Genomic DNA, 26,882 nt, shown 5'->3' on the forward strand with positions numbered 1-26,882 from the left:
ACCAACACAATAGTCGATGTAGTCGTCTAGTATTACTACACTGTACTGTGCTAGCTATATTGACGAAAACTTGTCAATCTACTGATGTTATTTAAGTTAATAGACTTCTCATGATATAAATATGTCTGATTTTGAAGAACAGGATTATGAAGAAGATCAAGAAGGTGTCGAGGAACCAGACCTCGATCATGACGAAACTGAAGACGGTGAAGGAGGAGAGCAGGAAGAAGAAGAGGTGATTTGACTCAGTTAGGCTACAACCTAATATGATGTAACCTGATGGCTAACACCTTTATACCAGATTCGCGAAAAAAAAAACATTCAATTGTGGTGTGCATTATTATTAACCCTTTAGCAGAGCTAATGTTAAGAAAACGTCTGAGATCCACCATAGGATGTGAAAGTAAATTGGTTTATAGTTGGATAGGACATTGTGTTAGTTGAGGGACCACGTTAGTTGAGGGACTACATTGAGGGACTCTAGGCTATGTGTTATTCATCCTAGCCTACCCTACAGTTGCAAAGAATGTAATGAGAATGTGAAGTTAGACCCTAACAAGTTAATTAGTAACATGAATACCAATTGATTTGAAACCCAAATTGTTGGTGCTTCATCTCCAAGTGTGGAAATTGTGTACTCTGCACTGTGGTTGATTTATTTACTCAGACGAACAGGAGGGTAATAAAAGGCCTAACTAGCTTCTCAATCATCGAACACCCTGATTTGAATTTTAAGAGTCTTACAACATTCAGGGCCTGTCCCACAAATGGACTATAGGTTCTAGCTTGTTGACCAGGGAAAACAGAGTTAATTTATACTTAGCAGATAACAGTACATGGATATGCTCTTTATACTAAATATGATACCAGTGTAATTTTGCCATGACTTTATGCAATTTTTGAAATATTTTTGTAGTTAAATGAAGATTTCATAATTTATTCCACTTTTCCATTTGATTAATATTCCTTTTTATATTTTCCCATTTTATTTCCACCTTGCAGAAATATGTAAAAGGACTTACAAGTTTTGTAGGGCACTGTATAGTATTCATTAGAACAACACATAACATGCTGAACATGTAAAACTGGAAGCAGGACACTTCGCCCAACAACCATTTCGCCCAACTGCCATTTCGCCCAACCATACCATTTCGCCCAACCAACCTGGTCATTTCACCCAACCAGCCTGGTCATTTTGCCCAACCAGCCTGGTCATTTTGCCCAACCAGCCTGGTCATTTCGCCCAACCTTGATTAAATATGATGCTTCAAAAGGAAACGTTCGGGAATTGTTAACGTTACAGGATACGCACCGAATATTAAGGAAACTTGAGGATCGATCAGTGTGTTAGGGGTTGGGTGTGATAGTAAACGTTCGAATATTAAGGAATATTAAGGAAACTTGAAGTCCTTTACTTTGTATAACTTTAGTAAGGAAACATTCAGGAATTTTTAACGTTACAGGATACGAACCGAATATTAAGGAATCTTGAAGATGGATCAGTGTTTTAGGGGTTAGGTTTGATAGTAAACGTTCAGGAATTGTTAACGTTACGGGATACGAACTGAGTTTTAAGGAAACTTGAAGTCGTGGTTAAATTGATTAGGCCTACATATGTGATTACATATGTGGTTACATTGATTAAGTGGTTACATTGATTAAATATAGTACTTCAATATTACGGACGGGTTTTATATATTTTTTTTTTCAATTTAATAAGGAAACATTCAGGAATTGTTAGTCAGTAGGATGGATCAGTGTTTTAGGGGTTAGGTTTGATAGGTTTTAGGAAGACCGATTCCCTTGTGTTTGTTTAATAATATAATTTCCATTGTATGCGTAAACGCCTAAAGTAGTGTAATCCTCCCATTATACCCGAAATAACTGCTCAGACTCCGATCGATATCGAGCGGACCTCACTTTTTTATTTACCTATTACAAAGTAACCTAACCCCAAAAAAATCAAATTGAACTAGTGGAATAGAAAAAGTAATATTATTCTGACTGAATATTAGTAAAAATAAGGTTGGGCGAAATGACCAACACGGTTGGGCGAAATGACCATGCTGGTTGGGCGAAATGACTATGATGGTTGGGCGAAATGACCATGCTGGTTGGGCGAAATGACCAGGCTGGTTGGGCGAAATGACCAGGCTGGTTGGGCGAAATGGCAGTTGGGCGAAATGGTTGTTGGGCGAAGTGACTAGAAAGCTTAAAACTAACCTATTATTAAATGTGTGGTTGTTCTCTAGTTCATTTACAAGAACACATAATAACCTCAAAATTAACTATTCAGTTTGAATCTATATATTTATATGTACATATATATATACATATATAGTTATATGTAGTAATAATATAGCTTAAACTTCAAATTCAACACCATTTCTGAAGAGCAAGAAAAGATATACAGTATTATTGGAATACTTTGTATCATGGAAATTTGTATCATGTATTATATGGTACAAATTACACTAAAGGCAAATGGCAGACTGACAGACGTTGCAAATATCTACTAATCGTCCTTGGTAATAATCTCTCACATCATTTAATTATGACCCTGCAACACTACCATCCCAGTCAGTAGTACTGTAGCTCCCAAAAAATACTGATGGAACTATGGACAACCTAAGAGAGTGATAAACTACTATGTTTAATAGGCCAAAAAATAAATGGAAAGAGGTCCTCCTCCTCATCCTACCCCCACCCTGCTTCCTCTATCCAACTCCCTCGTTGCTGTCTCTCCTTTTTGTTTATGTTAAAAGCTGAGACGATTGTTTGATACTCTGAAAATTACCTTACCTAAGGCACATATTTTATAATCCCTATTGTAAAGCACACAATCAAATATGTTGTAGCCAAAGAAGCCTTCAAAACATTCCATTTATGAAACTTACAATATATTATTATTTTTTATTTAACATACAATTTATTTCAAATTAAAAAGGTAAAATATGTAACGCGAAAGCAGGACACACCTAAGGATGAGAAGAAGCCCATTTTCATAATCATCATAATTATCCTTTTTTTTTTACTGTTTATGCTAGCAGTACAGTAGGTTTCATGAGGTAGTTTTTCATCGGTAATAATACACAGGATGTTGATTGCTATGTACATCAAGTGCATAATTGATTTTTCGCAGTTTTTGAGATTGCCCCCCCCCCCCCAATAAAATAATCGTCATGAATGTGCAAACTTTAAGTAAACTTATACAATTATAATTATAAATTTTGAATTCAACCTTGACTGATTGTGTTTGATTGGACTATTCAGTTACAGCAACAACATCATACATACGATCTTTGTCTACAAGTATACTAGAGAGAAAAGTCCATGAAAAAAGACACACACTTAAACTCTCATCTTGAGCATCTGTACATGACACAGATCTTTGTGAAGAACAACCAACCCAAACAGATAAGAAAAATCATACTCTGTTTGGGAAATATATCCTAGTTTAAAAGTTGTGTCTGAGAGATCTGTCATTTTGTAAATCTGGAATCATGGTTTCTTTTCTTTTCTCTTTGCTTTTATTTTTCTTAGTTTCAAGATAAATAGTTTTTAGTGTCGAATCTGAAACCAATAACATCATTAGATTGTGTTAAAAGCTTCAATACTTTAGAATCAGCATAATTTGTAAAAACCATTTACATGATAGAAAATAAATAAATCATAAATTAAGAAAATATGAAGTATGTGTCACTTCAGTGATGTCATATTTAGACTCAGTGAAGTCAGCAGCCTTGTGTGTTAAAGGAACATTAAAGCTTTGATATCTCCCAATTGGAATCAGATTTTCCTTTGTTATTTGGGGAAGTTATGACAATAATCTATATCAAAAGGACCAATAACAATGGTTGGGTTTGTGTCTGCTCTGAGTAAAAGAAATTAATGTTCCATAACTTCCATTTATCAGTAACAACTTAAATAACAACTTAAAAGATTAAGCATAGAAATGGATGAGTTTGTTCTTAGCTTGCTGAATTTGTAGTTTCTATTCTATAAATCCATTTAACTCTAATTGTTGCTCTCAGAAAATTCCCGATGTGCCTCTGACGGAAGAAATGATCGGGGAAAACCTGTCACTTCTTTGCAAGATTGGAAATGGTCTAGCTCATGCCTATGTGCGATTGGATGTGAAGGAAAAGTAAGTTATAAATACAAATTTCTTCCTCTTAAATTTATTATATTAAGGCTACATTAACTGTATATAAGGTTGTTGTGTTGGTTTGAAAACATGCCAATATCCTCCCCCTTTGGTCTTTAAGCATAGATACAGATATTTATATGTATTTTTTTTCGTTTTTGGTTACCCTGTCACAGGATGTCAAAAGGGGAAGCATTTTCTCTTAAATATGACTTTCTATTTGCGGTAGTTTTTATTCTTTATTTTATCAGTGCAGGTTCATTGCTAAAGTATAATCACATTAAATTGTTGAAAAACCAAGCATAGTAGATGAAAACAGTATCTGAAACCGAATAACAGATCAGCATTATTTTGATTTCCTATGATATATTAAACAATTTGCCAGTTTCATTTTCTACAGTTTACTAACTTCCTTGTAGCTCAGAAAGATAATGTTTTTTTAGATATGATTTTTTTTTTTTTTATGTGAAACAAAGTTTTGATACGTGATCACCCCAAAAACTTGCAGGTTATTAATCAAGGGACACAGAAGTCGATTCCAAACGTCTACCTTTTTAATGTACGTTATCGTCTGAAATTACGTTAAAAGTATACTGCAATGAGAAAAACCTCTGCGTGTTCATTTGCACAGTTATATAATATGGTTGTTTACTATCGCCTTTTCAGGGCATTGTTTTTGTTTGATACCATCTCTGAATGAGTTGTCATAGTGTTTTCCATTCATCACTACGGATCTTCTGTAGTACATTGCATATCATGATAGAGAGTTGAATAATTATTGATCTAAAGCAGGCTTTTGCCTCTTGTCCAAGTTTATTTACAGATCTCATTTTTCCAGTAGTCACTAGTTACTCTGGCATTGTATTGTATACTGAATGTTGTCTCTTGATCAGGATATCATGCACATCTCTGTAATTACAAGTAGTGTACCATGCAGTTATCACTTCCAGAACAAGAACTGGGATGCAATAAAAAGGCGAAAAAGAGAGATTATATGATCAAGTAATAAGTATATATTTGCATTTGTGTGTTTGTATTTCTTTATTTACCTGGTTTGATATCACCACAGTGCAAAATGTTTCCATGGTTACGGCTATATTAAACTGTAATGTACTTCTCTCACTCCCTCTGTCTATATATTCACCCGTATAACCAATGGTAACGCTCTTGCACTGCGCCCCCGATGGCCCTTTTACGGGGTCACTACTCACTGCTCCCATCCAAATTGACCATTCCAGACTGAAACTTTACAGCCTGTTTTAATGCTACAGTATTATGCCTGTGTTTCAATAGACCAGTGCTCTATCCGTCATAACTGAAAAACTGAATGATGGGAGTACCTTTTTCAAAAGAGAATTTTTAACTTTTAGCCATTTAAAGCAATTAATTTTAAAACTATCCTGCTGATTGTTACCCTATTGTTTCTGCCATCTAACAGTGTACTGTAAATTGATTAAATACACTTTCATAATCACTTTGACCAGTCAGTACCACAGCCTATTTATTGTATCTCTTTTATAGTGTACAGTATATTGTTCTGCTTGTCACTGTAGGCATAGGTTTTAAAAGAATTCTAGGCAGTCTCATCTTGTTCGATTATATGGCCTTGTATACTTTCAAAAGCGTATAAAAGACAACGAAAACGTACTTTCAGAAGTTGTCAATCATATCCATAAAAGTTAAAGTTTCTCTAGAGTTAAGTTGCTACATATTTTTTTCTTCTTCTTCCTTCTTGCCATGTATAAAGCAAAAACTTAAAATATGTTTCAAAATTTGTGAAAGAAGTCATTCAGTTATAAATAGAAAGCAATAAAACAAATGACACAAACTTACACATAAAGGTTTGCTTTTCATTTTCAATGGGATGCTAAATTACCTAAATATTTTTATAGTACTTTTTTTACTCGTTAGTATCAGTTGATTTCATAACTAGGCTTGTTAAATTGAAATACAAAGAAAACTGAAAGTTTACAACGAATTCAAGCATGGACTTTTCTTTTTATTTATTTACTTTGACATGAACATTTAAATGTATTTTAACATCTGTAAATGATCTATAAATCTTGACTGATGTAAACTGAAAGCAACTGTTTGAGTTGAAATTGATAAAAAAAAAAACAAGATTAAAAACTAGAAACCATAACAAAGTAGATTCATTTCAACCATTAAACTTATCTTTGGCATTTTATAACTTTTGTATATTTATATTTTTAGGTCGGGGCAGGAAGGTACTCAGGACTAATGGAATGAATGTATTACTTGCTCATATTACAGCCTTCATTTGTGAGACCTAGAATATTAAAATTTTAGCCACAGTTTGCTAGAGAGAATGCCAGTGCTCCGAAAAATATCTACTGGCAGCAAACTGAAGTTTCCACTGGCATTTTCTTGAATCACCATATTCACATACATACATCATGTTATTACTGTACATGCTTATGGGAGCAGCCCAAAAATATTTGCTAATGATAAGCTGTAGTATCTGTGCTGTTAGGTACAGTATGTAAAATCGTGCCAATTTTTTGATTGACGACTGTTACCTGATATTTCATGAGTTTTTATGTTCTTGATGTCTACTGGCAAGAAAATGCAAGTATTTTAATCTTCCTACTAACAAAAACAGTAAAAATCCACCTCGCATTTAGCCACTAAATAGCCTTAAATTTAGAGGCCCAGTTTGTTGAAAAGTAGAAGAGGGGTTTTCATGGCTTGATTCTTGCAATCCTGAATCTTATTTTCTAGTTAATAAGTCATTTTCAGTTTCATAACTGCGTTGTTGCCGACCTACTGTAACATGAGCTGATGAGAGGCTGCTGCTTTAAAGGCCATCATGTATCCTTTGTGTACAAAACAGTGGAGTTTACTGCTGCACCCTAGGACTTATTTCATAACATTTCATGTATTTATTCCAGTATAAATATAAAATTTATAAAGAGAAGTCAAAAAATATGTTAACAGTAAGAATAATGAAAGGAAAAGAAAAGAAAACAACAAAACATAACACAGTCATACTGCACTGTAGAGTTACTGTACAGCAAGTAATGAATTTTCCACTTGTTCCCACCTAAAGAATAAAATGAGTTCATAAGTCCAAAAGGATTACCTTGAAACCTGACCATCACTTTTAGGCGTCGTAATGATTTTTTACCCATCTTCCCTATGGTTGTGTGTAATGATTTTTTGTCTTTTCACTTAGAAGTCTAATTAGTATACACAGTAAAATAATTGATTTTTTTTTTTTTTTCGTTTTTTCTTTTCTTTTCTTGTTTTTTTTTTAATTCAACTTTTGACTCCCAATATATATATTGTTGTCCTTTTCATAGACAGGGATTAAATTTTCCAGTTTGAGTTCTGCAGTAAGCCCTTTCTTTTTTTTGCTCTCTGATCTGTATTATATAGATGACCATATGTCACTAATTTCATTGTCAGATGACATATGCTCTACAAAAGAAAAGGATGATTTTTTCAGTTGCAGTGTTGCTTTGAATGTGTAATTAAAACAGTCGGTCTTTACACATAGAATAGTAACATTGATTTTATATCACTGAAAGATTTATATTGTTTAAGAACAAAGGTCTAGAACACACACATTGTCAGCGATGGCATCCAGGATTTTCGAAAGGGGGTGGGTTTGGGGGGTGTTTGTGGGGTTGTGTGGGGGATGTGGCCTTGTTCTGTTCCGAGGGGGTCCCTGTGGTCATGGTGCACCTGAAACAAGTTTAGGCTATAAATTAGGTCTGCAACGTTGTGCTAATAACTGCTATTAATTTTTTTTTTTGTGGGTTGAAAAGGGATGGGCGAGTGCACCCACACCCCAGATGGGCGCCTGATTGTTGCAAAAATACACTTCTATTGGGAAAATAAAGTTTGATGAGGAGACGTTACTGTTCATTAAAGGCCTATTAATGAAGTGTCATTCGAGTGGTTCTTTAACCCCCCCCCCCCTCCCCACCAAAGAAAAAGGGGAGTTCTCTGTGTTGTAATTGATGCAAGTTTTCTTCTCATTTTATCTTCTTAGAGAGGTGACAGATATCAGCGTACTTAACTCCTATATCCATCTGAGGTACGTGGATCTCTCTGCTAACAAGTTGAAGGATATCTCACCTCTGAATTCGCTCACACACCTATTGACTCTCAGATGTGACAGAAACATGCTAACCTCTGCCCACTTAGATGAGTTGCCTTACCTCCAAACGGCCAGCTTCTCAAACAATCGCCTAACGTCCGCAGAAGGGGCAAACCACCCGCTGTTGGAGACCCTCAATATATCATGTAAGTACAAAAAAATAGATGATGGGACACACACACAAAAAAGTCACTTTCAAAGATATTAGTAATCAGAAGATCAAGAGCCATCCATATTGGGCCCCAGGGGAATTTTTGCCCTCTCCAATTCACATTAAGTATATTATGAAAATGGAAAAATACTATTCTTTATGCCATGTTTCCCCCGGCCTCCTAATTGACCCAGTACCTGAAGCTGTAACTCCCCTCCCCCTTCTCACCCTCTCCCCTCCCTCTCATAAGGCCTGACAGTAATGACTACTGGCAGTTTGCAAACATAACATAGGAGGACATTGTGTCAAATTTTCTGTATAATATGACAATTCTTTGCAAAAAGGCTCTATTTATCAGAAACTAAAGAAACTCTATCAGGCTGTGAGATGCTTTCGTCTGCCTATTGGTACAGGAAGGGGTACTTTTAATATCCCAACCTCAACAGGATGTGCCGGAATTAGAAGTATGTATGTTTTTGTGATAATGGGGTGTGATCATCTAACCGTCGTCGCACTAGAATTTCTGTGAATATTGAACAAATTGTGCAGTTTTAGTTAGATAAAGCATTGTGACAGTTATTATCAACGAAAATGTCAAACAAACAGCCTGTCACAGACTTGAACAATCATTGAAAATTCAAACCTATGCTGTGTCCTTCACCAACAACAACAACACCCAATATTGACCACCTTTTTGTGAACTTACTTTATAGTAATAGTTCAGTATAGGCCAGGCACTTTTTTGTTGGATTTCAAATCAAGATCAACAGAAGGACGACAAACTTTACAGATAAAGAAAAAAAATTCGCTAATGTTTTTTGCTTTTCTTTCTCATGGTCAAACTGGCGGGTAGAATAGATGATAACGGTGCGAAAAAGGTTTTCATAAGTAGACGTGTTATCTTTTGTGCCAAACATCTCCCAGTTGGCAACTCATATTTTCTAAGGATACATTTGCAGGTACCTGCATCATGCTATCAGCTTTTCATCTCATTACAAGAAAGAGAAGAAGGGGGGCGGGGGAGGAATGAAATTCATTTCTTTCTCTAATTAGGCATTTTACTTGATGCTAAAATTCTTATTACAACAGTTATCTTTGCCAACACAAATAGCTGAGGCCTGACAAATCGTGATATAACACGTTGGAAATAGCAGTGTAAGACAATAGAAGGGATGAGGGGAGAAAAGTTTCACAGTTTAAGGACATGGTTTTGGGGAGGGGGGTGGGGGGAGGGGGTGTGAGGAGGAGGAGGAAGAGGATGTTAAAGCTGATACTGTACGTAAATATATGTAAACTTGAGAATAACTTATAGGGTTTCAGTTAAAGGATAAAAACAGAATTGGACATAAAATTATTTCTTGTCTGTTTTAAAGTGCACTGCTCCCCTCAAAGTTACTTTCTCTGAATTAAAGGATGTTTTGAACTTTTTCAGTTTCAATTGAGAGAATTATTTATGACCTTCAAGAACTTGTAACTATCTTTGGCCACCAAACATTACTTGAGGATTTTAGTTTCAAAACAGAATATCTCTCCCTTCTAATGTTCAAATCAAAAACAAAAATTTGAAACGCGAGGAAACACCTTTAGAAGTGACAACCTTTATGTTTCTCTTCTTCTCTTCTTTTTATTGATTTTCCTGCCTTTTTAATTTCTTTATTTGAATTTGGGGGGCGGGACTAAAAGGAATTCGTTTTTGTAGAATTTAGTTTTATTTTAATTTTGATCATGACTATACAGTTTTTTTCTAGTTTTTATCTATAATTTTGAAAAGGGCATGAAGATACACATTTTTTATCTGATTCTTAGTGGATCCTTGTTGTTAATTTTGTAATTTTAGAATTTGAATTTTAACTAAGTTGCTTAATTCCTTTTTTTTCTTCGATTCCAGTTAATGAAATTACTGCAGTATCTGGTTTGGACCCTTCAAAGCTTGGCAGACTACATACCCTGGAGCTGAGAGGAAATAAGCTGACTTCAACTGGTGGAGTAAATCTGCCCAAACTTAAGAATCTGTTTCTGGTGAGTATCAAATATCCATAGAAATAAAAGTTGCACATTCCCTGGGGCTGGGAGAGAGTAGGAGGGGGAGGCATTCAACGATTCCCGAAAACTGTCTCCTGAAATTATTTGTTCTCTTCTTAGTTTACATTAATTATCGCTCACAATAGTCAGAATTGTTCCTTTTCAATTCACCCATTCGGCTCCCACACACACCCTCCTTTGCCCTTTAACTCACTCCAATCTCCCATCCACACAGGTGCCCAAGATAATATTCCAATCATCTTTTTCTCATTTCTCTCATTTATGTATAATTCCTGCGTTCTGTACTACATCTCTTGTGTTATTTATGATATGCTATGATATTATAATGCAATGGTGCTTTTGTGATATATTATATCATAATATGATTATAATATCCTATGATATTATGCAGATTATGCAATATGATAATCATTACTATGTTATTTATGATATGTTATGATATTATACTGCAATGTGCAAATTGTGATATATTATGCAGATTATGTAATATGATAATCATTATTATGTTATTTATGATATGATATTATAGTGCAATGTGCTTTTGTGATATTGTATCATAATATGATTATAATATCCTATGATATTTTGCAGATTATATGCAATATGATAATCAACCATGATTTGCTTCACAGGGGGGTAACTTGATCACATTGGTGGAGGGATTGGAGAGACTGGAACATCTCACCACGCTCCACCTCCGGGATAACCAGATCGAGAAATTGGACGGCTTCTCTGATCTCATGATAAACCTACAGTACCTGAATCTGAGAGGAAACAACATCGGAGATGTGAAAGAGACAGCTAAATTGAAGTGTTTACCAAAACTGAGGGCTCTTATTTTGTCTGGTAATTTCATCATCATCATCGTTTAATTCATCTACCATATACACTGTAGAAGCAAATATGATACTGGCTTGAAGGTCATCAGTATAGACCCCCAAAATATGCTGAACAAAAAAGTCAAATTCTGGTTATTCATGTTCAGATATTTGTAGCTAATCTTACAGGGACTACAAAGTAACACGAGAATTGCTAGATACGCTAAAACGATCGCAAACGTTCAAAGAGACTTACAGCAACCATTTGCGGACAGTCGAGATGCTTGGAAAATCTATTTGCATGGTATTGTTGGTTTTGTTACATTATCTCTGTGTTCACAAGTTTTCCATGGTGGACTTAAACCTAAGAGGACAATCTTCAGGAAATATTAGCACCAATGCTTTTTGAACTGCACCAAAAAGGCCCAGTAATTTTTCCCTGATGGTTGGAAAGAAATGTCGAATTTAATTCACCATCATTCAATATCTGGGAATAATTTGAAAGGCTCAGAACCTCCAGAAAAGTATTTTCTTTTTTCTTTTCTTTTCATTTTTTGAGCAAATTTTTCAGCATGCTAAAAATAAGGATGTCATCGATGACCTTAAAATATCTATTCCTTACTCAACAGTTATTTGGACTGAGCCAGACAAAAACAAATTTTGCATAGTTTGTAACAACTTATCTATGGAAGACTAACATGAAGTTGTTTACTTTATATGTTTGGACACAATTTTCAGGATTGATTTCTGTGGCTTCTGTTACTTACCGAGCAGTGTTTAATGTTTACATTTGCCTATAAAGTTGGCAACCAGTTAGGAAGAGAAAGAAAAAGTGAAACATGATATGAATACCTACTAATAATTATCAGTCACACATATATATGGGGCCATCGTTTTTGTTTCTCTCAAAATTTGATGATTATGTCACGCTGTGCAGGCAAAGTCAACAGTAACATAATGGATGAAAAGTTAGCACTTTTGTAACAGATAAAAATTCTTTATAAAGTCTTTATGGCTGATAATTAGTTTTCATTATATTTTTTTAATATTGAAAATTTCTATCAATTTAGCATGCTATGCTCAGTGCACACTTATAAAGTAACTGATACTTTTTTGATACAAGCTGCATGCTGTACAAAATTTGTCTACTCCTTCCCCAGTGAAATTTTTCAATCTCGCCCCTCCTCCTCCTGAACCATGTACATTTCCAATTTTTCTCCTCCTACTTCACCGAGAAGCTTAGCACCTGTGGACGTCTTTATACTTAAGAAGGTCCACAGTATTACCTCCAGATATGCTGGGGGGGGGGGTTGTAACTGCCTCCCTGTTTTGTGTGGAAAAACATCAAGTTCCCCATTCTTATAAATTGAGAATATGTCCTTCATTTTGTAATGTAATATAAAATGCCCTTTCAGTTTTAATATTTTCACTCCCGTATCATATATTTCCTTTCATACTAACCAGATAACCCAATCTCTGATGAGGATGACTATAGGATGGAGGTCCTGATAAACCTCAGGAGGATAGAGAGACTGGACAAAGATGAATTTACAGAAGAGGAGAGGCAAGAAGCGGAAGAAATCTATGAGCAGAGGAGAGCAGAGCAATTAGCAGCAGAGGTACTTCTTCCTGGAATAATCTTTCATACTTTAGAAGGTCCAGAGTATTTCTTCCAAAATATGCTGGGGGAGGGGGGGGGGCAACTGCCTCCCTGATATGTGGAAAAACAGTTCCCCTTTCCTATAAATTGAGGAAATGTTCTTCATTTTGTAATATAATGTAGCAGTACCTTTTGCCATATTTTGTTATAAAAAAGTGCCCTTTAGTTATTTTTTGAAAAGTGCCCTGTCGTGGAATAACCTTAGAATAAGATCAAATGAAAAGGTAAAAGCGAGCCCTGTTACTTAAATATTAAGTCAAAATAACAAAACAAGGGATTCAAATACTGGAATTTAAGGCACAGAATGCACAGAGAATCCATTTTTTGAGAGAGTAACTTTGCGATTTGTCCCTACATCATAAAAGTCACATGTTCTGTTCACCCTCAAAGTCTGTGCTCCTCCTCCCCACATTGAAACCATGTGCTATAATAGTATAAAAGGATCACATTCACTTTTAAATTCACAGGACCAGACTGATGTGGTGTGAGAGGGTGTTTTCTTTGGGGGGGGGGGCGTGGGGGGGGACATAGAAGCAAATAAAGCAAACTGCTTCAACCTACTTTTGGACAAAGTGTGAATACAATTTAAATGCAGAGAAATCTTAGGGACTGAATAGTCAGATTGGCTAAGGGTAGACTGCCAAATATTCTTCTTCCTTTTCTCTAAAAATCATCTAGAGATTGAAGACAAGGGTTGGTTGATGCTCTAAAGTTAATTTCTGTTTATTTCTGTTTCCAGGGAGCAGAGGAAGTTATCCACTCTGATGGGGAGGATGCCTAATTTAGGGAGCCTGCAGTTCGCACCTTTCTTATATCCCCCCTGGAGCATAAATGGTTTTGTCCTTTATTTAAATGTAAAGCAGATGTGTAGCTCGTCGTTGTCGTCGGATGGATTATCGTCTCAAAAAGTGATGCGCACATCTGGAACTTTGATAGAAAAAACAACGTCATCAATTAAGACCATGCGTAGTGTTAGAGAGAAATCATACACAAGGGTGGAGAGGGGCAGCGTTATTGTAAAACAATAGACTTTTGTTATCTTGGGACCAAGTTCAGAGAAAACCAAATGGATACATATTTACCGAGCGGAGTACATCTTTACCGAGCGGAGTACATCTGAGCAGTGAACAAATGTTAACTTTTTCCTAAGAGGAAAATGCTGCCCAAATGTCGTGGTTCCAGTTAAAATGCTTTGGCCGAAAAAGTTTTATTGACTTGTCTACATTTGGATAGCATTATTAAAGAATAATGAATCCCAGCAAAGAAGAATTTATTTGAGGCTCCCAGCAAAGGAGAATTAATTTGAGTCCAAAGAATGATTTGTCTCATAAAACAAAGTTATAACAGCAATTTCTATATTAGTTCTTAAATAGTCATTGCATTCCTTTAACAGATATGTACAGTGTGAATAAAATTTTGTATTTACGGAATGTGACATTTTCACCACAAAATGTTTTGTCATTCTTGCATTTTACAGCATCTTTTTGTTTATCTGCAAATGATGCAAAAAAAAAATGGAAAAAATTGCTTGTATAACTAAGAGTCAGTCAAGCATGGAGAGGAAATGGATTGTTTATTCTTGTTTCTCTTTGTGCTAATTTGTGGGGAAAAGAAAGATATAATAGAAGTAACATAATGGTAGAATAGCCATGTTGATCAACTTAATATAGTGAATAAAGGTGGTGGCATTTGAAGCAATGAGGCTTAGCAATCGGGAGGTCCTGGGTTCAATTCCCGGCCGGGTCACAGTAAGGTGAGTTATTCATCTGATAGCAATCTACGGTTTTCCCATCTGAAATGACTTTCTTACTTTAAAGGATTCCAAATTTGAGTTAAAAAGTTGAATTGGAAGCCATTCTTGTAATCCGTAAGCCCTTGTGGGTTTCTCCCACATTTGTGGTCGCTTAAGCGTCGTAAAAATATAACTGCTGGTTATTATTATTATTAGTATACAATTAAACTACTTCGCACGGAGAAATTCGTCTGTTCGCCATCTCACTCCAATTCTCCCGCCCCTCCCTCTCCTTCTGGGGTCATCCTTCCTAGACGCACTCACATGCCTTATTACCTTCCTTCATAGGTACATAGTTCAGTATTAAAGACATAAACGACAGTCTTGCAGTGCTTCAATTTTCTTTCGGTGTCTGCATGGATATCAGCGGGGTGGAGATCTTTTGACATTATCGGTCATTCACATAAGTTTGTCACAGGAAGGACATTAAACCTTCAAGTTATGAAAATGGTCAGATAAATTATTCTCAGAAGATATTTTGAAGGTGTGCAGATTATTTAATTTCCTGACAAGTCACTGACCAATTTTAGGGGGTAGGTCTGTAAGTTCCTGTGAGCTTTTTTTCTTTTTGTTGAGTTCAACCGTTTTTTTCTCTGCGGAGGGTAACAGTCTCCATCCTGAGGGACATAATCTTTATAACATAGTCCAGATGAAGTCCCTGTGCGAAGGCTATTATATTACATGCTCAATGAATCAGGTTTTACTTCATACAAGATAATGGGAAAAGTTTGCAAAGTATCGATGGGCGAAACATTCTCAAAGTAGCACAGGAATGCTGTGATCGAACCACAAATTCAGTAGAGAAAGAGGGGTTGATGTGGGGTGGGGGGTGGTGGTGCAGAAGCTTTTATCACTTTGCATTCACAACTAGGTCTACCTAAACAACTATATAAATTTACCAAAGATCTATTCCCCAGCCTTGAATTAATTACAGATAAAACCATTTTTGGTTGCAGCCAAATTGGGATACAACACAGAAACAATCCCCCGCCCCTGCCCCACCCCTACTGCAGCTTTAATTCTGTCCGACATGATGTCAAATTAATGAATGTCTGACGCACACAAAATAAAAAGTACAAAGTGACATTTATAACGTTTGTCCATACACTTTATTCTTTAGGTATTATTATTATTACTTATTTTTTTCAGTTTCACTATTATTTTTTTTTTCCTTTGGAGAGAAAGCCAAATTTCAACAAACATTGCACATTTCATTACCAAATACTACTATTCACTCAAGTTCAATCAGTCTCTACGTAACACTAAGAAAAAGTTTTGTCCTCGTACCTTCAAAGCAGTTAGTCATGAATCATTTAGTACTTAACATATTAGCGTAGCCAGCTGCTTTAACAAGTTATTTTCAGAGTACCCCAAAAAAAGGATTGCCGAATAGGTGAATGCTAAACCACTCCCCATTTTCAATAAGCAGGAAAGAAGCCGTAGGTATTATTAGCAGTACACTATCTACATAATCGTCACACCTGCACACACACACCGCTGTACACACCTGAAACAAATACAGATTGATAATCTGATTGGTCCAATGATACCTGCCCGAAAAAATCCAATATTATTCTTTATTTGACTAGTCATTCCATCCGCATCATCTCCAAGCAACCTATCCACCCCCTCCCTCCCCTCACCAGGATCCACCCAGGTATGATATATGTATATACTACCAGATCCCCAGAGAAAGTAGTAAGGCTGTCAGTCTCCTAAGCTTATATAAAACAGGTCAAACCCCACCTTTCTGTTTTCCACCTTACAATGAAAGCTTTCAATAACATTGCCAGAAAATTTGACATTTCTACCATAAAATGATAGTAGAAAGGAATTGAAAACCAAGAAAAAGGAATTTCCAACCCAATCCTCCCATCCTCCCCCACCCCCCCCCTTCCAAAAGAAGCCAAATGATTTTTTCAGGCCAAGCAAGTCTACAAGAACAATACATTAGTATTGAGCTTTGAAATGTCAATATACCAATCCTGATACTCTGTGTAAAACTGTATTACAACCTGGCATGTCATGAAAAGGGTGGCAGTATTTTATTTTACATTTTTTCATAAAGTGAATCAAGACCCTTTACTTAAAAGTCCTCCTTGTGCTATAGGACAGGGAGTCACAGCTACTCCGAACTTTCGGGTTTGGTAATGGGTAGAAAACACGGAACCATCTTAATCCACAAACATCAATTTCAGTTAATAGTGATAAATAATATTATGAGAAGGCAGATGTAAGTTGTGAAATGTAGTGACCAGAATACAGGGGGGGAAATAATGTTGATACTTTTTTTCAATCCTGAGATAGAGAGAAAAGAGAAAGCTATGAAACATTCTTTCCATTGTATAAAATATCAACAGATCAATATGCCTTGAATATTCAAACACCCCGCAGGTAACTATTCATGTGACCTTTCACCTTAAAACAGATCTTACCAAAGTAGTTTATTTCTACAGCTGATCAATTCTAAATATGGACAGAAATCTGCATCTTCATCTCTTTGCGTGAACTCATTGCTTTCAAAGGTCATCAGTATTGCTCCCAAATATGCTAGAAATTCAGACAAATGGTCGCTCGTGATATAATTTCAAGGAGCATTTTACTGCAGCCGTAAGGTATTTGTCCACTCTGAGACATTTACTCATCTGCTTTAACACTCATCCTGAATATCCGACTGTGAGAAAGTAGAATCGTCAGAGACCTCATGGAAACCACTTTGATAACTTTTAGCACTTTTGAAAACTTCTAGCAATTTCTTAGCAATTAGGAGCATTTGTTCATTACAAGAATTCTCTAGTTAGATAAAGATGATTAAAATTTCTTTCTCCTTTAAGTTTATGGTGTTGATTGGGATTACTACTTTTCAGCATATCACTTAATTTGTAGTAATAATTAACTCCATTAATACATAAATTACAACCATAGTGAGCCAATAAGGTGTGAATCAATCCTTTTTTTGGAGGCCCAAGTTTCAAGTGGTGCCCCCCCCCCCCCCCTTGAGCAATGAAATGGTTATATAGGAATTGCCACTGACTAAGGGCTGGATAGCTCAGTTGGTAGAGATCTGGGCTTGTAACCCTGGAGGTCACTGGCTCGAATCCAGCTCCAACTGTATCATTTCTTTGCTCTTTTCCGACATTTATAGCGAAGAGGAAACTGATGAGGTAATTATTTTGAGTTCTTTAATAAAAAGAAGCATGTTTGATTAGATAATGACTTAACAAAAAAAAGAAACTTAGATATGTTATGGTGAATATTGCAAAACTAAAGAACCACAATCGTACAGTGAAAGACAAATGCTAGACATTAAACAAAAGGTGGATAATAATAAAACATGAAGCAGAAACATTTATTACAAAAAAAAAAAAGAAGAATTGCTCACTTTAATGATTTTTTTTCTTAATCAATGTAGATTGAGTGATAGAGAGACTCTGAGTATCCAATACTAGGTTAAAATTTAGCCATCTTTACGCCAAGTCTGAACGTCAGATCTATGCAAGTTCTTGTACCTTAATCACATGCTAATTTATTGTAATTCTATGCATAAATTATATTAATTATCAAGTCAACAATGCCTTGATAATCGACTGTTAACGTGTCTCATTTCTTTCTTTTTCCCTCTCTTGTCATAGAATGCATTTCCAATTTTAACTTTACAAAAATTTGGTTTCACCAGCTGTGATCTTTATACATTTGTATTAACAAATTTGCCATTACAGTCCAATAACAGGAGGCAAGTTTAGATTTGTGATTCCTTGCCATACAGTTTGCTCAAAATTTAAAATAAGTATCTTACTTATATAGAGCAAGTGAGTTAAAGTTGTCCAATAATGAAGTGAGAACCAGAAAAAGTTTTGCAGCAAACAATTTGCCATTACAGTCCAATAACAGGAGGCAAGTTTAGATTTGTGATTCCTTGCCATACAGTTTGCTCAAAATTTAAAATAAGTATCTTACTTATATAGAGCAAGTGAGTTAAAGTTGTCCAATCATGAAGTGAGAACCAGAAAAAGTTTTGCAGCAAACAATTTGCCATTACAGTCCAATAACAGGAGGCAAGTTTAGATTTGTGATTCCTTGCCATACAGTTTGCTCAAAATTTAAAATAAGTATCTTACTTATATAGAGCAAGTGAGTTAAAGTTGTCCAATAATGAAGTGAGAACCAGAAAAAGATTTGTAGCAAACAATTTGCCATTACAGTCCAATAACAGGAGGCAAGTTTATATTTGTGATTACCTTGCCATACAGTTTGCTCAAAATTTAAAATAAGTATCTTACTTATATAGAGCAAGTGAGTTAAAGTTGTCCAATAATGAAGTGAGAACCAGAAAAAGTTTTGCAGCAAACAATTTGCCATTACAGTCCAATAACAGGAGGCAAGTTTAGATTTGTGAATCCTTGCCATACAGTTTGCTCAAAATTTAAAATAAGTATCTTACTTTTATAGAGCAAGTGAGTTAAAGTTGTCCAATAATGAAGTGAGAACCAGAAAAAGTTTTGCAGCAAACAATTTGCCATTACAGTCCAATAACAGGAGGCAAGTTTAGATTTGTGAATCCTTGCCATACAGTTTGCTCAAAATTTAAAATAAGTATCTTACTTTTATAGAGCAAGTGAGTTAAAGTTGTCCAATAATGAAGTGAGAACCAGAAAAAGTTTTGCAGCAAACAATTTGCCATTACAGTCCAATAACAGGAGGCAAGTTTAGATTTGTGATTCCTTGCCATACAGTTTGCTCAAAATTTAAAATAAGTATCTTACTTATATAGAGCAAGTGAGTTAAAGTTGTCCAATAATGAAGTGAGAACCAGAAAAAGTTTTGCAGCAAACAATTTGCCATTACAGTCCAATAACAGGAGGCCAGTTTAGGTTTGTGATTCCTTGCCATACAGTTTGCTCAAAATTTAAAACAAGTATCTTACTTATATAGAGCAAGTGAGTTAAAGTTGTCCAATAATGAAGTGAGAACCAGAAAAAGATTTGTAGCAATCACTTACAGTAGGCATTAATCATATCCTTTACTCATTCATAAGCATAATAACAATATAGAATCTTAAACCAATATGTTTCAATACCCAGAAAGAGCAGTGTTCCTATTTGAAATAATAGACACATTTTACCAAGTCTGAGCTAGCAATCCCTTTAATAATTGTTGAGAGTTACATGACATTTTTTATACACTGTGAAATATTTCATTATATTGAGAAAATGGCCAATTTTTTTCACCATTTGTCAGTTCTTTTTGAATTTCGGTGACTTGAGGAACCATAGATGAATTACACCTGACAATGCTCAAAGCAACAAATATTGTAGCTTTACAAAGAGAATGTTAAAAAAAACTTTGTTAAAAATATTTCTTTTTGAGAATCCTAATTTTTCCTACCAAAGACCAGTCAGTGCTGTTTACATATTCTATTTGTATTTGTTTAAAGAGAGGTTACTCATTCTATAGTGCAAACAGTTATTACAGAAATTAAATAATAATAATAATATGTAGTATTAATAAGAATAACACAATGGTCAAATTCTTTATCCATCCACAGAAATGCATTGATATCTAAATCAATATGAAAACTTTAATCCTACTAAAATTTATACAAGAAAAAAAAATGCTTGAATGAGCATAGCAAGACTCCCAAATTACTGTCTCTCTCCCAAAGAAAAATAAATATGTTTCTTTGGTTTCCAAGGTTTGTATTGGAATGTAAATTATCCAGCTAGCTATTCCTTGGCAAACTGAGCACAAAAAAAAAAGAAAAATCTAGAATTTAATAAGAAAACAAAAATCAAATGCAAGACTCTCAGTACACAGTAGTACTGGTATCATATTTTGATCTGTTCAAACCCTACACCTCATGAATAATCATGAGCTGCATACAGCCATATCCAATCAGCTTCTAGTCAATTGTCTTCATGAGCAATACATGAAACAGAATTATAGGCAATTTTTTCCCCCTCACCTTTGGGTTTTTGTTTTTTTAATATTCCAGTCAAAATTGTGTCATTATTTTCCGGTCATTTCACTCACATCAACAAGCAGTAAAATTTGGCAAGATATTTTCAATATATTTCACTCATATTGAACATTAATATTGTTTCAACTCTGGAACAGGCATACTGTGAAAGTTTCTGTGATACACACATGCATTCTGTATGTGAAGTAGGTTGTAAGAAACAAGACCTCTCAGGTATCAACTTTCCATGAGGTCCTATGTTCACACATAGAACTATCAACTAACTCATGAAAGTTTGATGACATGACAACATGTATCTTATAATGAGAGGGAGAGAGGGGGGGGGGGGGGGTCATCTTGCCAAAATTCACCATGTTTCAACAAAATGATTCATATTAATCTTGGGGTTGAATTTTTTAATTTCATATTGCAGTTTTACCATCCCTCTGCCTTCATGCCTCTTAGATTAGCTATACCAATGAGTAAATGATGAAATATATCATTAGTTTCCTATTTAAATATACCCTCAATTAAGTTATAGCAGACAATTTCTTCTTAAACAAACTTTCAGATTTTCAAAAGCTAAGAATTGAACAATTTGTACTTCCTAATTAAAATAAGAGTGTTTTTTTTTTACTGTTACACGTCACGTACACATTGTCCTAAAACTGAAGCACAGACCTAAACAGTCGCCACTTCACTCAAAATTTATTTCCACTCAAATCCCTAAAATGTGAAATCTCTTGATATGTTACTCTATAAAAAAAAAATATCTGCTCCTAAAGATTAACATCTTTTCATTTTTTCCTTTGAAATAATTTATTTTTAAAAAAAATTCAAACCCTTCACTTGAACTTGAACCATGTGGATATTATCACCATTATGGTGCCACCCTTGACCCAATAGCCCGGCTAAGTGATTCTTGAAGGTTGACCTCCACTGGCACACAGTGGACTCTAAATCGCACCGCAACATTCAAACATTGACCGACCTTCCCAGCAAAAATATAAAGAGGATTTAAAATCCACCGAAATAAACTTCAGAAATTTTTACCATTGGAAGAATATAATTTTCAGGTGTAAGAATAAAGAACCTAATTTATCTTTTTTTTTGTCCATGATGAGGTTTTCTGCATTAAACCAAAAGAAGAAATCTTGACTTAGAGAAATTGAGCATTTACGTAACGATACGTACTGATTACGATGACCGAGAGAGATAAGATCTGCATCGTCCAGAAATTCATGAAATAGTACCCCCTTCTTCTTCTTCTTCTCCTCCTCCTCCTCCATTGGTCTGTTATCTCCTTTCACTGTCCGAGGTCTTGCTCTTCTAAGGGTCTCATCGCTTGCTATTTCTCCTCTATTTTCATCTTCCTACAAACCATCGTCTACATACACATCTGCTATCGATGATACACACACCACTAAAAGATTACGCACGAGGGATCGAACGGTCAATATTTCTGCACACCGGAAGAAGGACATGGTGTTACTCTCTCGCTACTCACAGGGTCAAGGGGTGCACATTTCACAAAAGATTCACTCTGTAGGGGGGAAAGAGAGAATTTTTACAAAGTTATGAGGTATTCCACATTTTGACCTTCAATGACCTTGGACCTCCACTTTAAAGGATAGACATCATCCACTTTATATGGGTCATGCACATACAACATAGGAGATTCATTGTAGGTTTCCATTTGAGATATTTGTTGTTTATAAGGTTTTGACATTTTTGACCACAAGTGACTTTTTACCTCTACGTGGCATGATAGATTCATCTACCCACTTTAGGATATAATCATGACAAAAAAAGTGTGAGATCCTTCTTCAAACACCATGTTTGAAAGGTTTCCACAATCTGACCTCTGCTGACCTTTGATCACCTCTACAAACAAGAGGGGATTGATCTAGTCAAAATACTGAGCATCCTTCACATACAATGAATTATATTCATTTATGTTGCCCTTCTTGAGATACGATGTCTATATTTCAAGCTTACAAAAGTGTTGTAGTATTCCACTCATTGAGAGTCATACTCTGAGTGGATCGGAGGAGGAGTGGGAAGTGGGTTTCTGTTGATTGTGGGGTGGACCCGCCTGTGGGGTGGACCCGCCTGACTATTTGCTGGCACAGACTTGTCCTGGGCACGGTATACTGAGAGTGCACCTGTTGCAAGGAGATAGTTGACTGAGGAGCAATGAAATTAAATCGAGATCAAGCTTACCACTGGTTGTACTCCATTCACTGAGGGGCGTAAGGTTTATCAAAGGGAGGGTTCTGTGGGTTGTACGGCAGAGGGTCCACCTGGCTGTTCGTCGGCACCGACTGGTCCAGATTCTCGTAGCCTCCGGAGGGGTGAGAATTGGGGAAGTTGAGGCTATAGTCACCGCCTCTTCTCCTGTACTCACGGACAAGGAAGAAGATGATGAATGGCTTCAGGATGAGATGAAAAATACACATTCTGATGGTAAAACCCCAGTTAAAGAAAGCAAATGATTTTAGAGGAGATCGAAAAATACACATACTGATTGCAAAACCCCAGTTAAAGAAAGGAAATGATTTTAAATAAGCCAGATGTGTTTCATAATCAAAATTTCACATCCAATTTTGCCGAGACGTGACGACCACGACGACAAGATTCCGACAAAAAATTACAACTTAAGTTCCAGATCAATATATGCTTTAAAGTGGTCATTACACGAGTAGCAGTAAGGTGTTTCACTAGTTGGAGATCTATGTTCCTGTTTGTTTGGTATCAAAGGGGGACTATTTATCGGTTGCACTGGACATGTGAGTGGGTTTGGGAATAAGAAATTAGGGCAATGCTAGCCACGGACTACATATGCTATACGCTAGGGGCCGAGAGAAAAGAATAGGGTAGGACTGTTTAGCGCTCCACTGGGAGTGTTCTGAGGGGAACAGAATAACGAAGCATTGGTAGGTAGAGCAGACCACATTCTGGCAGACCCAGAGGGCTAGATACTTTGGGTGATTTCTTGAATGAGGAATGATAGCCTTCAAATTGGTAAGTTTGGTAAGATGAGAGAGTGGGTGTTGACTCGGAAGGGGATTTAGCAGCGACAGAGTACTAAAAATGATTACTAACTCTTATAGGCTAGGTGGAAAATATAGGCTGGAGGACATAAAGTGGAACGGTTGTTACATAGAGCTGTTAATTTATCGTCAACGGGTGATGGAGATACGACTTTTCGACCGCCGTGATATATTCTTTACGGTTATATAGTTGGTTCCCGGTCTTGTTATATCCAGGCCTTGCAAAGCCATCTAAACGCTTTACAACAACAGTAACCCTGTTCATTGGTGGTTAATTGTCGCACCCGCACATCCACATGTGCACAATTCAAACAATGACGGGACGCTACAATGACGGGGTGCTACAGCAACGGGACACTACAGTGACAGGACTCTACATTGACAGGACACTACAGTGCCCCATATCTACGTTCCTCCCTGAGGGGACATCCCCTAGAGACATCCCCTGGGTGCATCCATAGTCTGGGTGTACTCAACAATAAATTACAAGTCACATCACAGGTCCCTGTTGTGAACTTGAAACAATACCTTTTAGCTTAGCTGCTATTAGAGAAAACATAGATATATATAGAAAGTTCAAACAACACAATACGCAAGAGAAGACTATTTGACAAAACCCCTTTCTGAAAACTCTTTAGCAAGGATACACTGCCCCAAATCTTTGAGCTCCACATGACGAGACAACACCTGTGTAGAAAAGGGGAAAGAAAAAAAAAATTTGCATTAGAAAAATCAACTTACGAATAGGAATAAGGAATTTTAGCGAACATTTTGAGGGAGCAAAATACATTAAAGGCTTTACGTTAGAATTTTAGTCTGATAAGTCAAAGTCCAAGAAAAAAAGAAAAAGAAAATCAAAGCTGTTTTCGTTAGTAACAACCTATTCTTGTTTTTTGAAGATATTCAGCCCTAAGAAATGCTCAAGCTCTGATGACCATGTGAAGTTGGGTGATCATTTAACACCTACAGGATATTCAATATCAATTGATTTTTTTTATAAATTTTCTTAATGCAATCAAAATATGTTCTTTTAATTTCATATGAACAACGACAACAACACTGGGCTCTTCCTTGGATGATATTTGACACCATTTTTTCCATCAATAACAAATTTGTAATGAATTGTACACAATTCATTTGAGGTCATTAAAGTCTTAAACAAGGTGTTCTTCCTATTGAATGGTCTGTGTGTTAGACTACACAGCCCAGCCACTTTAATAAATCACAGCCTTAGATGCTTTAAAATGATCATTTCTCAGAAACTGAAAGTGGTATCAAAAACAGAAGGTGTACTGACAGCAGATTATAATTTAGTTTTTTTACTACATTTTGTTTACTACAACATATTAACATTAATGTTATACCGAAAGTGATCTTTCTAGATGTTTCAAATTACCAATCACAAGACAAAAGGTTACGGCTACAGATATCGAACAGCTGTCGAACTGAGGCTCTGCCTACTTTTGATCCCGTACGGAATTTTTTACTGTTATTAATTAATTATTAATTAAGAAAAAAAATATTATAAAAATATAAAAATTAATAAATATATAATTATAAAAATATTATAAAATATAATAAAAATATATAATATAATTAATTAATATCATCATCTGCATAGAGGGCAGTTATTTATACGATGCTAAACAGCCACATTTGTGAGGCTGAAGTTTAGCCAAGTAACTAAAAGTTGTAGCATTTAACTTCACATCTGGGCACTATTGTTTTTAGCCTACTTGGATTTCTTTTATCAAATTGGAAGACAAATTTTAGATGAGAAAGACTCCAGATTCTTCTTGGGTAAAAGAAAAAGCCCTTACCCTGTATACCAACTAATGAAACCATAACATTAAACCCACAACTACTCAGATTCTTAATTGCATTGTTTTTCTAAGTCATTACATCATAGTATTCAAACAAATTATAACTCTAAAACACACCCTCCTCTCCCCTACTATCCCATCCTCCTCCCCTCCCACAATAATAAAATTCCAGACAAAAACTAAGCTATACTTGATTATAGTTGATTACAAAGGCAGAAAGCTTCTTTGTAAAAAAATAAAAAATCCCACCCCCCCCCCCAAAAAAAAACATGGCTGTGCTGGTCAAGTATCTTGTATCTTTAATATTTTTTTTTATCCTTCTGCAAGCAGGAACTCGCGAATAAGCCATTATTGGCTATCAAAGCTGACCGAACTCAGTCTCTTAAATTCATTTATATTAACGTCCATGATTATGAATTGTCACTTGTCAACAACTCTGTAACTGGACAACATACATTAACCTTGGAGTGACTTGAACTCGGAACCTTATGATTGGAAGGCATCGACTTTAACCACTGAGCTTACACTCCTTTGCCATGATGAGAATAGAAACAAGAAATTGATAAGATACAAACTGTAAAAGAAGCAGAGAAAGAGATGGACCCTTACCGCATACCCGGGGTGGATATTCCACCGCCAGTATGATGATATCCGAAAGGATTGCGATACCTTCAAAGACGGCCAGCTGAAGGAAGAGAAAAATGCTCATAGGAGTTCCCAGCCCGGAAAGATGCGTTTCAATAAAGTAAGAAGGAAATTATGAAACTATCTTTAACATTATCATCAAACTTTTTCTGATGACTGCAAACATTTTTTTTTTTAGATATTTATGTAAAGATTATGGAAACTTGTATTTGTCATTTTAGAGTCCTCGCAGTAACGTAACTTCTCAGTTTGGAATGTGGTAAATACTTCCATACTTCAAAAGTCTCATCCTTTTTACCTCGAAAAAGTGTTTGAATGTGGTAAAAATCCGATCGAGAAAAAAAAATTCAAGTCGACATTTTTTGTCACATATGTTAGCAGCTATTCGGCAGGTCTTGGATGATGTGAAAAGCATCCCTCTGAAAGTTTTTGTATGGAGATCAAACAGGATGTTATTCTGTAATCTATACTCCACAAAATGCAGTCCAAGACCTAACTTGTGTAACTAATAAGCCCCACCAATCTCACCTCAGCAATCTTCAGAATGTACCATTATCTCTTTAAGATGGAATTTTGTTAACATTATTAAACATGTTAGCCAAACTGATATTGCCACAGTCAGTGTATATTGTATCTGAATGTTATGGTCACAAAATCTACCCGTATTT

At 35.7% G+C, this 26,882-nt stretch overlaps 2 protein-coding genes across 2 annotated transcripts in view; one reads left to right on the forward strand and one right to left on the reverse strand.

The window, feature by feature from the left end:
• On the forward strand, positions 1–18,704 carry LOC139975969 (leucine-rich repeat-containing protein 23-like). Its single transcript, XM_071984287.1, has 7 exons — positions 1–235; positions 4,035–4,147; positions 8,166–8,419; positions 10,313–10,443; positions 11,100–11,313; positions 12,750–12,904; positions 13,685–18,704. The coding sequence occupies exons 1-7, from the start codon at positions 122–124 to the stop codon at positions 13,724–13,726; spliced, it is 1,023 nt and encodes a 340-aa protein (XP_071840388.1). The 5' UTR covers positions 1–121; the 3' UTR covers positions 13,727–18,704.
• The window catches only part of LOC139975970 (type-1 angiotensin II receptor-associated protein-like), a 25,546-nt gene continuing 17,012 nt past the window's right edge, over positions 18,349–26,882 (reverse strand). The window contains exons 4-7 of the mRNA XM_071984288.1: positions 26,179–26,254; positions 24,394–24,433; positions 22,917–23,153; positions 18,349–22,236 (exon numbers count right to left, since the gene is read on the reverse strand). Coding sequence (XP_071840389.1) covers positions 22,934–23,153; positions 24,394–24,433; positions 26,179–26,254 — 336 coding nt within the window. The 3' untranslated portion in view covers positions 18,349–22,236; positions 22,917–22,933. The remainder of the gene's footprint in view (positions 22,237–22,916; positions 23,154–24,393; positions 24,434–26,178; positions 26,255–26,882) is intronic.

Source organism: Apostichopus japonicus, chromosome 11 (genome assembly GCF_037975245.1).
Source record: "Apostichopus japonicus isolate 1M-3 chromosome 11, ASM3797524v1, whole genome shotgun sequence".
NCBI lineage: Eukaryota > Metazoa > Echinodermata > Holothuroidea > Aspidochirotida > Stichopodidae > Apostichopus > Apostichopus japonicus.

Bases quoted from the DNA above. Each gene is read 5' to 3' on its own strand.
- LOC139975969 (XM_071984287.1), top strand. From the start codon at position 122: ATGTCTGATTTTGAAGAACAGGATTATGAAGAAGATCAAGAAGGTGTC. The intron at 4,148-8,165 runs GTAAGTTATAAA...TTATCTTCTTAG, and splicing joins CGATTGGATGTGAAGGAAAA to AGAGGTGACAGATATCAGCG. The intron at 10,444-11,099 runs GTGAGTATCAAA...TTTGCTTCACAG, and splicing joins AACTTAAGAATCTGTTTCTG to GGGGGTAACTTGATCACATT.